The 13,033-nt window shown below is 41.4% G+C and overlaps 1 protein-coding gene across 2 annotated transcripts in view; it reads left to right on the top strand.

The window, feature by feature from the left end:
* LOC131106821 (pleckstrin homology domain-containing family G member 1) overlaps positions 1-13,033 on the top strand; it is a 32,767-nt gene that overhangs the window by 8,250 nt on the left and 11,484 nt on the right. For both annotated transcript variants that reach the window (XM_058056262.2, XM_058056260.2), the window contains exons 2-4: positions 5,736-6,310; positions 9,057-9,157; positions 10,461-10,530. In XM_058056262.2, the coding sequence (XP_057912245.2) occupies positions 5,885-6,310; positions 9,057-9,157; positions 10,461-10,530 (597 nt within the window). In that variant the 5' untranslated portion in view covers positions 5,736-5,884. The remainder of the gene's footprint in view (positions 1-5,735; positions 6,311-9,056; positions 9,158-10,460; positions 10,531-13,033) is intronic.

Below are 13,033 nucleotides of genomic sequence, written 5' to 3'. Positions count from 1 at the left end.
AGAGAGTACAGCTCTCACACTTCGGGTGGTGTATTCTCAAGGGACAGTATATATTGACATGATCACTGTAAGGTGTACTCACTTGTTGCTGTTTTGTACAAAGTCGTGCTAAAATGGCTGTGTGTCAAGTTAGCTGTCCTTGTACAAGCAGGAGACGGGGGTCTCAAATGGTCTCAGTTGTAAATCCCTTGTATTCAACAATTTATTATTCAAACTTTTTTTTCTTGCAATCATACCAAGTAGTGGTGTGTCGGTCATGAACGAACGGGTCAAAAGAAGTAGTTCTTCTTTGTGAACGGAATGAACGAGGTCACCCCCCGATCCGGTTCACTGATATGAACAGTTTTGCCCACCACTGATACCAAGCAAATGTTTTTATTCCAAATCACATGTCCAGTGCATTTTAGAATAATTTATTCAGGCATTTTGTCAAGAAAATGAAGAATGACATGATAATTGAAATGAATTAAAATTACTTGCAATAAATAAGACCACTAAATCAGACATTTCACTGAAATAGTCCTCAATTTCACATTTTAGTATTGTTTCTTGTGAAGATATAGTAAGATGTTTACATTTGTGAGATATATATTAACATTAGCAAAAGAAGAACAAGCAATGAGCCCCAAAAATGCACAAAACATGGAGGGGGGAGACGCTTGTCTTGTAAAGTAACAGTCAGGAACATTAGCATTGCTAACACAATAGGAGCAGTGTCCATGCTGGTCCACCTGTAGTAAAGTAAAGCAGGTTAAACACGGTGGCCATTGCAATGCCAGATATGCTATTCTACCCATTAGAAGCTAGTGGCTGATATTTTAAGGAACTAGAATGTAGTTAAGGAAAACAAGTCTATAAATTGTAGGGGAAATTCAGAGGGGCTGCACGGTGCACGAGTGCACCACACTCGTAGGAGAAGAACTAGGTTCGATTCTGCGCTTGGGCATCCCTGTGCAGAGTTTGCATGTTCTTCCCAGTTTCCTCCCACATTCCAAAAACATACATGTAAGGTTAATTGGCGACTTCAAATTTTCCATAGGTATGAATGTGAGTGGTTTGAATGGAAATTCAAAGGTAGTTACAAAATAAATGAGTACAATTGCGATTTTAGGAGACAGGGTTGCAGGATTATGAAAATGTATGCCAATAGAGAGCTCAAACCAAACTTTTGTTTGGCGTGAGCAAAGCAGTAATTACGTGGTCAGCTGTAGTAAAATGACGCTGTGTCACCATGCACTGTCCTTCTATTATCTTAAGCGAACAAAGTACACATACTGAATTGTACATTGCGTTACCTTTTGTATCAGAAGTCAATCACTGCATTCAAGCATTAATGTATTTAGCACATTTTGCATATAATTGTGTGTGTTAATGTCATGCACTTTTATGAACACGTGTGGTCCCAATGCAAATTTGAGCCTTGGTGGTCTGCGGTCAAATAAAGCGAGCGATGCGTGTGTATTTTTACACAGTAAAGTATATGCTTGGAGAGGCCCAGAGGAATGTCCTGTGGTAATACGCACACTGGAGACTTTGAATGATGGGAAGGGGGACACTTTGAATGGCAGGAAAAAGGAGAAAGAAAGGTCCAAAAAGACAATATCGGAGGAAAGGCGTCAAACTAAGTAGACGTCTACTGCCCTTAATCACATTTTGAATGTGCCATCATTGGATGCTCACCTGCTCGCAAAACTGTTTGTTGTTTCTTTTGAGGCTCTTCAAGCATGGCTCTAAACCAAGGAGGGTCCTCACAGCTGTTTGCTGACCACTCCGACAATAAAGAGCACTTCAAGCTTGTGTGACCATAAAGTGTGCGATTGAAATGTGTGGCTTTAAGTGTTGTAACATGAGTCATTAAACCTGATGGGACTGATGCTGAAACGTCACTGATTGCATCCATGCAGCACAGTTGACTTGTTGGATGCTGATCTCGTTTTTGGGTTTGGTTATTTGGGTTTGTAAAAAAATCTAACCACATCTTCGGTAATGAATGAGTTAAAAATCATTCATTCATTCATTTTCTACCGCTTTTCCTCACAAGGGTCGCGGGGGTGCTGGAGCCTATCCCAGCTGTCTTCGGGTGAGAGGCGGGGTACACCCTGGACTGGTGGCCAGCCAATCACAGGGCACATATAGACAAACAACCATTCACACTCAAAATTCATACCTATGGACAATTTGGAGTCACTAATTAACCTAGCATGTTTTTGAAATGTGGGAGGAAACCGGAGTACCCGGAGAAAACCCATGCATGCACGGGGAGAACATGCAAACTCCACACAGAGATGGCTGAGGGTGGAATTGAACCCTGGTCTCCTAGCTGTGAGGTCTGAGCGCGAACCACTCGACCGCCGTGCCTCCTTGAGTTAAAAATCATTTTTTAAAAAAACAAGAAATGATAATTGGACAGTGATGCTATTCTATCACAGCCCACTAACATAGAATATTAAAATGTAATTTTATTTAAATTTAGTAGTTCTAGGTTTAAGTTTAGGCATATTTTGAACTCTGCTGGACTTTTGTCTGGTGTTCCTTCTTGATCCTTGTTGCTTTGGTTCCAGACAGACCCGATGTTAAACATATTAAACTTGGCCGCCTTATCCTGTAACCCTCCTCCCCCCTCGCTTTTTGTCTCTGTCAAGTGAAATGAAAAGCAGAGATTGAAGCCTGGTTGCTGCGGTGGTTGCGCTGATTCACTCTTGTTTCTCTCTCTCTCTCTCTTTCTCTTTTGTTATCTGGTAGAAAACACAACTTGCACACCATGCTAACATTGCACACACACACAGGGAAGACAGTCCCAACCTGTATATACTTAGCAGCCTAATTAGAGATCATTTACATGGATCAGGTTGAACATAATCTGAAGAGCAGGTAACCAGAGATTGCTTGTTTTAGCTCTGTGTGTGTGTGTGTGTGTGTGTGTGTGTGTGTGTGTGTGTGTGTGTACAAGAGCCAATTCACCCAGGAAACGTGCAGGGTGGGTCCCAAACATGAGTCTGGAAGGTTGGAAGGAGGGGTTGGACAAACACAAGATGGGGCAATCTCTACTGATGTTTGGGTTTCACTGCAAACGGAAACGGGTGCTTTCTCTGGATTTGTGTGTGGGTTGTTGTCCATCCTTATCACGTGACGAGAGCGAGTTCCCTTCAGACAAAAATATAGACATGCAAAGCTATGCACTGTTAGGTGTATGTGTGTGTGTGTGTGTGTGTGTGTGTGTGTCTGTCCACCCATATCTCGTTAATGTGAGGGTCATTAAGTTTTTAACTCAGTTAGACTTATCTCTTTGGTGATAAAGCTGCGTTTTAAACAACATACCCACATACGCCGTGCATTGCTTACTGTGATAAGAGAGAGTATATCATACAAAATGTTCAGTTACCCATTAATATCACCATCAGTGATAATGTAGCCCTTTGTGCTTTTGTGTACTTGAACACGGCGTGTGTTTTCATCCACTCCATTATTACAGTCTGTATAATTGTTTAAAAAGTGGGTCAGGATTGGGAGTGCAGGCATTTAGAATGACGCACACGTTGTTGTCAATCATTACAAACTTTTTGTAATGTTATTTTTGATGCTCCAATTCCCTGTTGCTTTTCTTGGCACGGAAACTGAGCGATATCCTAATAAGAAACACTAATGCAATCATTCAGTGTATTAGTACAGCATATCAACATCCCATAATGGAGTTGGAGCAGATGTGGATTCAAAACTGCCCCATGCACTTTTATAGGACAAGTAACTACATTCGATTCCTTAAAATGGACACAATAAGGGTTGGCTCTAGCCGAAATGAACGCTAAGCAAATACATGAATAAATGATGAATGAAAGGTATATATGAACATTTAAGGTGACTTTTACCTTCATTGAAGATCAACGCATTCCTCTTCAACGCCACCTTCCTGTTTTGCCATGAGTTATTTCTTGAATTCAACAGCTTTTCTCACTTCAATACCCCAATATTTTGCATTGCATTTTTGATTAAAAAAAAACCCAACAACAATATTGAATTCAAGAAACCACTCATAACAAAACAGGAAGGTGGTGTTGAAGAGGGAGGCATTTATCTCACAAAGTAACCTGCATTTAGAATTGTTTTATGCACGTAGTTATTAGAAAATAAGTCAATTTACAGATCTCTACTAAATTGTATTACGATAGTGTGCAAAATTTAAAAGAAACCTTTTCAAGCAGTTAAAAGTGCCACTCTGATGTACAATCTGGAATGGAAAGGTCCTGGTTATCAAGCACATAGTGGTTTACATGACTGTTCCCAAAGACACCATATAGCAGTGGGATCAACGCAATCCTCTTCAACGCCACCTTCCTGTTTTGCCATGGGTTATTTCTTGAATTCAACAGCTTTTCTCACCTCAATACCCCAAAATGGAGCCCCCCCAAAATGTCTGACATTTTGATAAAAAACAAAAAACTAAAAACAATATTGAATTCAAGAAAACACTCATGACAAAACAGGAAGGTGGTGTTGAAGAAGGAGGTGTTTATCTCACAAAGTACCCTGTATTTAGAATTGTTTTATGCACATAGTTATTAGAAAATAAGTCAATTTTTCTACTAAATTGTGTTACGATTTTTTACGATTTTACAAAATTTAAAATAAACCTTTTCAAGCAGTTAAAAATGCCACTCTGATGTACAATCTGGATTGGAAAAGTCCTGGTTATCAAGCACATAGTGGCTAAAAATAGCCTATAACAACTTTATAGATTGATAATATGTCAGTAGTTTTACTTTTGGCTCATTATTTGGCTCAACGTTTAGTAGCAAACCAGTGATATTCCTATCACAGCCTAACAAACAAAGGTGTCAGCCAAAGTCCTCTGAAAAGAGGTGTCCGTGCAACATAGAGAGTTCTCTGAGGTACCTACTAGAAAGGTGAGTGTGTGTATTCTTGGGCTTCTTTGAGGCTGAGCTCACATTTCATGTTTTTTTTTTTTTTTTGAAGGCGAGTGTGTGATCTCGGACACTTTGATGTGAGAGGAGTTCTGATGGAGCCGCTGCTGCCTGGCAGGTAGAGGGCGGTGTAAAGGGCATAGGATATCAGCAGGTTACCACAATAGCGGACCTGCAGGGTTGTAAAACCAGCCTTAATGCTGAGGAACTGTCAGGATTTTAATTCATGTTTCGTGAACTTTGGGTAATAATGATTTCTTTTATCTACTTGGAGGAATTACCTGAACTGGGTTGGCATGGCATCATTTTAAGGTGGACATCAACTGAGTTTACTTCATCTGTGCTTTCACTTGAGTTGGTCTGACTGCGAGGCTCCAGGAATCAAATGATCACATCTTAACGGCTCCGTCCACAGACACGAGTCTCATGAGCCAGTTTGGCACCGTCCTGATGTGAAATACACAAACCTGCCTGTCTTTGTAGAAATAGGCCTTTCATTCATTGCCTCCGGCAGGCGAGCACTCAAGGTTTAGATTTAGTATCTCAATACATCTGCTCATCTAAATGCTCTGCATTCCTTTTCATTTGAAAGTATATTATCTCACGTGGCAGAGAGTGGACTAATGGTTCTTCTTGACAGGATTCTTACCGCTGTGTCAGTTAGCAGCCCTTGTTTGGTTGTGGTCGGACGGAATGTGAGGAATTGAGTTTGTAAGCAGATACTGTAGCCTCTCTAAGAATATGAATGTGGTTTTGTTATGGATTTCAACACTGTACATCTACCATGAATGATTCTTTCTCATCTTTTTTCTGCAGACGATTACAGCTACTTGCCAGATGCATTGCCACCTGTTCCTGAAGTCCCGGACTCTGGCTCAGTCCTGAGCTCCAGCGACATCCCGACTCGCTGCCTACGCAATCCGGCCTTCCGTTACGCTTCCTTGCGCTATTGCTCTGCACACAGCATGGACTCCTCTCCAGACAGCGCCGAAAGGCCAGTCAGCTACAGCTCCACCTCATCCTCCGCTTCCTCCCGGGACAGTCACTGCTCACTGGGCAGCCGCTCCACCCTTGTCCACACCCCTCACTGTAACCCTGTGACCTCAGACCAGGACTCTGGAGCTATACGTTTGGAGCTGGTTCCGGCCCAGCAGCTGGGATGCAGAGAGGAGGACAGAAGACATGATGGAAGAATGGAAACAGGAAGGCAGCCTGGGAGAAAGGGCACTGAACAGACGGCAACCGATCATTCAGAACCGGAGCTGGGTCTTGACAGGGGGGGAGAACGGATTGGTGAGGTGCAAGGACCCAGAACGTATGTGGACCGGGTGGTGCAGGAGATACTGGACACAGAGAGAACCTATGTCCAGGACCTCAGAAGCATTGTGGAGGTAAGGGAAATAAATAATAGAAACATGTTTTTTGACTCTGCGTTAATTATAAAACCGCGCTGGTTATTTGTTTTTGTTAGACCTAATCAGTATTAATTAATTGATTACTTTATCTTGCTCAACCAATGTTTACATTTTAGCTTTTGAAACTAATTTTAAAAACACACTGAAACAGATTCCTAATCAGTAAACTGGGGGTCAAGATAGGTTGAGGTCAGAGCGGCGGGTGGTTGACTTTGTTCTTTTCAGGAGTGGAGGTCTTTGAATCAGCTGATAACACACACACACACACGGTTTGAGCCTTTTGTGGTTCTCATCACACACGTGACACACACACACACACACACATACACACACACTGCCACTTGTTGTCTGCTGGGAACCTTCAACACAATAAGGTCACCTGTGCTCGCTTGTAGGGCTTGGGTTCGGTTGAGTTACTCGACACCAGTGCTTTTGTGCTGCAGGAACAGACACACATTAAAAAAAAAACGTGTGTGCATGATACATACACACATTTTGACAAATTTGATGATTTTTTTGGAGCTGAATTGGTCCTGTTTGTTCAATTTGTTTTTTGCAGGTATCTGCTGTTGCAAATCAAATCAACTCCAATATCTCCTAAACCAGTGGTCTCAAACACGCGGCCCATGGGCCAAATGTGGCCCGCAGGACACTAGTTTGAGGCCCTCGCCTTGATATGAAAGTTTGATATGGATGCTGTATGGTATCATGTACCCAGAAAAAATTATTACGTTTGATTAATGTTCAGGTTAAATAACTGTTAATAGTTATCCTCCCTATCAGTGTGGAAGTGGTAAATTTTTGGGTATTTAAATTTAAAGGAAATAACTTGAAGGCTACCGTTTAGGTCGCGAGCCCTCTATTTTGCGAGTTAGCATGTGTCTCAAGACCCTGCAGTTGCGCAATATGTTGTAAATAAAAAGAGTATAAATGTGACTATAGTCGTGTTTTGTCATGTCTACAGGGCTCTAATAATGCTTTGTTAATTTTAATCTGAAAAAATAATTTGTCTACCCACCAACTATATGTGGTTTCTTAAGTTTTTATTATTTGCCGTTTTATTATTATTATTATTATTATTATTATATTTATTTATTTATTACTGATTGATTGATTTTCTTTATTCTTGATTTGTTTATTTATTTTTCATCTTATTTTGTGTAGAAAAATAAAAAGTAAGATATTTGAGAACAGTGGAATGTTTTATCTGAGATTTTCTTGTAGAAAATTGGAACCAAAGCGAAGTTTTTTTGGTTTTAATAAATGCGTTGTTTTTTTTTTGAAAACCTGATACGGCCCCGTCTCATCCAGACCCGAGCTCCAGTGGCCCCCAAGTAAATTGAGTTTGAGACCCCTGATATAGAGTATCAGAACCCAGTCATGCCAACTTAACACAGCAAGGGCCAAGACAAGATTTCAACGCAGAACCTTTCAAGCCACTGTGCGTCACATAAGGATGTCTCCTGTTGTCAAAATCCAAACAGGAACTTTATATTCTCACGAGACGGGATAAGTAAAGGCACCGAAGTTTTGACCTGACACCTTTTGATTGATGTTCAGTCTTCCTTCCCCCCTCTGTACTTTTAGGATGCAGAGGTGAGGAAAAGGGACAGCTCGACAGGAGAGTAGGAAGAGGGATTTAGCCCAGAGATAACCGTGTCTGCAGCAGGTTAAGAAAACACGGAAAAGAGCTTAAGAGCGACAGTTAATCACCTTCTACTGTCTGCAGACCACCAGTAGTAAAGTGGTAAAACGGACCACCCAGCCTTGGACTGTCACTCACATGCAAGTGCATTCTACTTCACCGGGACATTAAAATATCTGCAATTAGGCTGTCCTCGCTTCTTTAATGATAGTGAGGGATGATTGTATCAGAAGCAATACTAACATCCCCGATGGTCACCAAAGCCTCCATTATTGCAACCCCAGTCTTCCATAATCCTCCAGCCCATGCTGCTTCCTGCAAGCACAGAGAGTCTGATAGGCTTTAGACAAATATTTACCCAGACTCCCCTGGGCTCAGCTCTCTCAGCAGGGGTGCGGTGGTCATCACTTTGTCATATACCCTTCCTTCATGCAATCTATCATGTGTGCATTTATATTTAGCTGCATGCAACAGAGGCCATAATGTGGCCTATCAGTCATCTGTAAGGTTGTTTATTGCACTTTGGCACCTGGAAAGCATTGCCTTTTGAAGTTGACCAGGAATTTGGAAGTCACCTGGGAGCGTTACTCGGTCCAGGGAGGTTTTCAATGTTTGAATCTTTGGATGTTTACACTGGGAATTGTGGAGAGTAATGACTTCCTACTACAGTGCAGTGTAAAGTGTTTGAGTTGGAATCGAGCGTGCACTTGAGGAGGTTAATGGTTAACGGCGGAGCGGATCAAGTTGGTACATGTTGTGTCTGATGCTTAGCAGGGGAGTGTACCTTCAGAGGTGTGTGTGATTGAGCTGCCCATTGTTAGACTGGAGGCGAATGCGACGAGTGAGCGGGTCAAGCCAAGTCACATCCACGACCCTGTGACTAATAAAGCATCACCTTACACATTACCTCTGATGGTCAACTAAATCTTAACATAACCCCATGACATGACCTCTGGTTGAAGTCAGTTCTCCATTTACAAGTTCCATGTGATTCCCTTTTATTGATCCGGGAAGGGATTTTCTTTCAAAATCACCTTATTAGAAAGCAATCCTAACTGTTTTTTCTTCTCCCTGCAGGATTACTTAGAGAATATCAGTAACCAGCCTCGATTGGCTTTGAGCTCTGAGGATAAAGGCTCTCTGTTTGGCAACATCAAGGACATCTACCACTTTAACAGGTAAGGCATGGACCGTTCCTTGGCACACTATGAGACATCACAAAAAAAAAGAATTAAGAGTTAAGACCAACAAGTATTCAAAAGGTGTTAATGGCATATAACTTAGTCTGTTTCCAGTTTCACCACCTGTCGATGTGGACCGAATGTCCCCAATACAACTACAGAATAGAACTAAAAAAGCACAGACCTCCGCCAAGCACTATACATGCAAATGTAACACTTAGCATGATGATGCTTATAAAGTGTTTATAAAAATAGTCTACCTGGGAAAACACCTAAAAATGCTACTATTCTAATGTTAGCATGCTAGCAATGCTAACATCAGCTTGATGACACCTAGCATAATAGTGAATAGCATAATAGAAAATAGCTAGAAATGCTGCTCTGCTAATGTTAGCATGCTAAAAACTAGCATAATAGTGGTGAGTGTTTATATAAAAAGCGTCTAGCTATGAAAATGAGCAAAAAATGTTAATATTAGAATGCTAGTAATGCTAACATTCTAATATTGTATGCTAACACGTAGCATGACAGTGGTAAGTGTTAACATATGTGTCTAACTAAGAAAATAGCTAGAATGCAAACATTAACATGCGTTCTAAGAATGTAATTATTCAAATAATGCAAATTAGCATTAAATTTGTATTAATTAGTTAATTAATTAATTGTTATATAAGCTAATACAGACATGGATCAAATGTCAACTGGGAGGATTTTTAAGTAATAATGAAACTAAGTTGAGCAGCCTGCTGATTTCTGGGAATGCCGCACTTATGACAGTCAGGTGTGTGTGTGTGTGTGTCTGTTCCTGTGTGTGTTTTGTATGTGAAGTCAGTCCACGTCTGCATATTTGCTTCCTCCGTCACCTCTCTAAAATGTGTGTTTGTGTGGTTTGAAGGCTAGTTCAGCATCATGGTGGTCTTCGGACACAAATATACACTTATTCCTCCCACCCATTCATTTGTCAGCTGTCATGCACAAAAACAAGAGGGAAAAAAAACTGGGCCGGTTAAAGGAAGCTTTAAGACAGTTTAAAGCATTCCCAGTGACCTCATGCCTTAGACATGAAACAATAACCTTACCAGTGGACTTTTTCCATCATTGTCATTCAAACACACACACAGGAGCTGTAGTTTTGAATTCAAGGAAGTTTCTCAGAGGCTTAGTTTTCATTTCTGTTCCCCGTGTGACTCCTGAAATTGAACACAATAGTTAGAAACAATGAATCAAAGCATTTTTACATGCATGTTTTGCGGCGATATTCCTGATAAGTTTCTAATCATTTGTGCACATTTGTTTTCAGGGACTTGCTTCACCACCTGGAGAAGTGCAACGCTGACCCTGTGGCCATTGCAGAATGCTTCGTATCAAAGGTAAATAAGATACTCCCACACGGGGACGGCGTTATAGGTAGTAATTATTAAACAATAAAAACAATACAAGTTGATGTTGACACCTTTCGCCGATTTCAAATTTGAGGCCCAAAGGGGCGTTTATGCAGATATGGGTTGTAGCAATGGCAACTTCCTCATTAGTGCCTAGGTTCACAGCATTACAGTGTGCACACAGTGACTTCCTGTTCAGTGCAAAATAAGCTGGCAGCATGAAAGATTTGCCCATGTGCGCCAATTATCGCCAATTCTCCCGATGCTTCTGGCTATCCAGTGCTATGCAGGTATGCTGATCCAAATTGCCTAACCTTGGCGCAGAACTGAAATCAATCAGTGCTCTTCTAATTCTAGTTTGTTTCTTCACCTACCCGCCACCCCCTGCCCCACCCAACCCCACCCCACCCAAGACTGTGTCGTCTCGCTAACATGCACACTCCTAAAGTACTGTGCTTGTTGCGGCCTGTTCTCACAGCTGCATTTGACACATGCACGCACACATAAACTTTGGACAGGGCATGGAGAACAGGCAATTTGTGTGAGAGGGAAAATTCAATTCATGTAGACTAACACTATTTAGAAAGATTGGGTAATTGTGAAAGAATTTGAAGGACTGTCCAAGAAGCTGATGAGGCCTCATCAAGAAAAAACAAGCAGCCAGTGACTCTTTTTGTTTGTGTTTTTTTTTGCTTTTGTGCCTCTCCCAACCAGTTCCCATAAAATGCTTGCCTGTCCCATGGTGCCGCATTCCAACATTTCCTCAAAACTGAAGCCATTGCACACGACACCGCAAACCTGACCATGGATGACAAAATAAGCTTTTGCTTTTGCGTCACCAGCACTGTCCAACAACATGTTTTCCTGTTGTTGTCTGAGGCTTGTTTCACTTCAGCAAAAAACTGTAAACAAAGCAAACGAACTGTAACCAAGCAAAACACCCATTTTTAAATAACGTCTATGCCTGTTCAAGATTACAGTCTGACATTTTGATGCATTACTATGTTATATTTTGATTTTGTTTTGTACTGTATTTTCATTAGACAAATGGTCAATGACCTATAGGTCCCTGCAAGGACAATTTGCTTGATAGCAGCCAGATATTTCAGCCAATTTTTTTTCAAATTTTACAGACATGGTCCCTTATTGAGGGTTTAATGACAACACCATGGTATGGTTTGTGAGGTGCATGTTTTGTGTGGAAGCGGTTCAGGAGTGGAAGAGTTAGCTGATACCAACCTACCTACTACTACCTACAGTAGTGTTGGAATAATTCATTCATTCATTTTCTACCGCTTATCCTCACGAGGGTTGCGGGGGTGCTGGAGCCTATCCCAGCTGTCTTCGGGCAAGAGGCGGGGTACACCCTGGACTGGTGGCCAGCCAATCACGGGGCACATATAGACAAACAACCATTCACACTCACATTCATACCTATGGACAATTTGGAGTGGCCAATTAACCTAGCATGTTTTTGGAATGTGGGAGGAAACCGGAGTACCCGGAGAAAACCCACGCATGCACGGGGAGAACATGCAAACTAGTGTTGGAATAATGATACGTCGAATCATGCTCTTCTCTGCACACATGATGACTAATGCGAGAGAATTCTATTATCGGTTGTACAATGACATCAAAGCTACAAGACGCTGACATGGTGACTCACAGCTCCACTCCCGTCTTTAAAAGTGATATTGTGTTTGTATTATTTGTATTTCTTTACTTTTGAACATGAAAAATAACATATTTTGAATATTTTGGATTTAATTTTGCCAAGTTTTCCTTTGTGAAACATTGTCAACAGACTGTAGAGACTGATTTACTAAATGTAAATGTGGTTGACTTAGAGGCCATGCATGCATGTACAGTATGTCTGTATTTTCCCATATGCTATTGCATGCGCCGCATGAATTAGTATTCTATAGAAACATTTACTGTATGTGTTCTGTGGTCAGCGTACAAGTTCAGCCAGTGTCTATTAGCACTGCATGTGTCGTCATAAATGGATGGTGGCACATCTGGTTGTGTTTAGGTCTGGTCTGTGGTAGCAGACTACTGGAGACGAGGAGGAGACCTCTGCTCTTCAATTTAGGCCTTTTCCCACGAAGGAGCTCAAGCTGAGTTTGTTATTTGCTTGGGGTGCTTGCAGTCAATGTATATTTCCTAACAGTGACAAAAATAGAGTCCACAATATGTAACACAATGTCCACCATGTCTGTTTGGACACGAGGTGAGATATCTGACAATCTTCCCTTCGTGTTTATGATGTCGCTTCCTGTTTTCTGTCAGCATCCTGCAGCCCCCCCACAGTGTTTATGGACACAAAAAGACCCCCATGTTATGTAATAGCGGGGGTGGACCATGGGGGCTACAAGAGAGCCGAATGAGAGATGAGGAGTTTGAAGATCAATAACATGATAACAACATGGGAAAAATAACAGAATCAACACAACACAAATATCCACCAAGGCCAAAACAATCCTAATTTGTA

This window comes from Doryrhamphus excisus, linkage group LG19, assembly GCF_037039965.1.
Source record: "Doryrhamphus excisus strain RoL-2023G ecotype Guam linkage group LG19, RoL_Dexc_Guam_v1.1, whole genome shotgun sequence".
Taxonomy (NCBI): domain Eukaryota; kingdom Metazoa; phylum Chordata; class Actinopteri; order Syngnathiformes; family Syngnathidae; genus Doryrhamphus; species Doryrhamphus excisus.
Note: the sequence above shows the minus strand (reverse complement) of the source record. Positions and strands in the feature narration are given on the sequence as shown.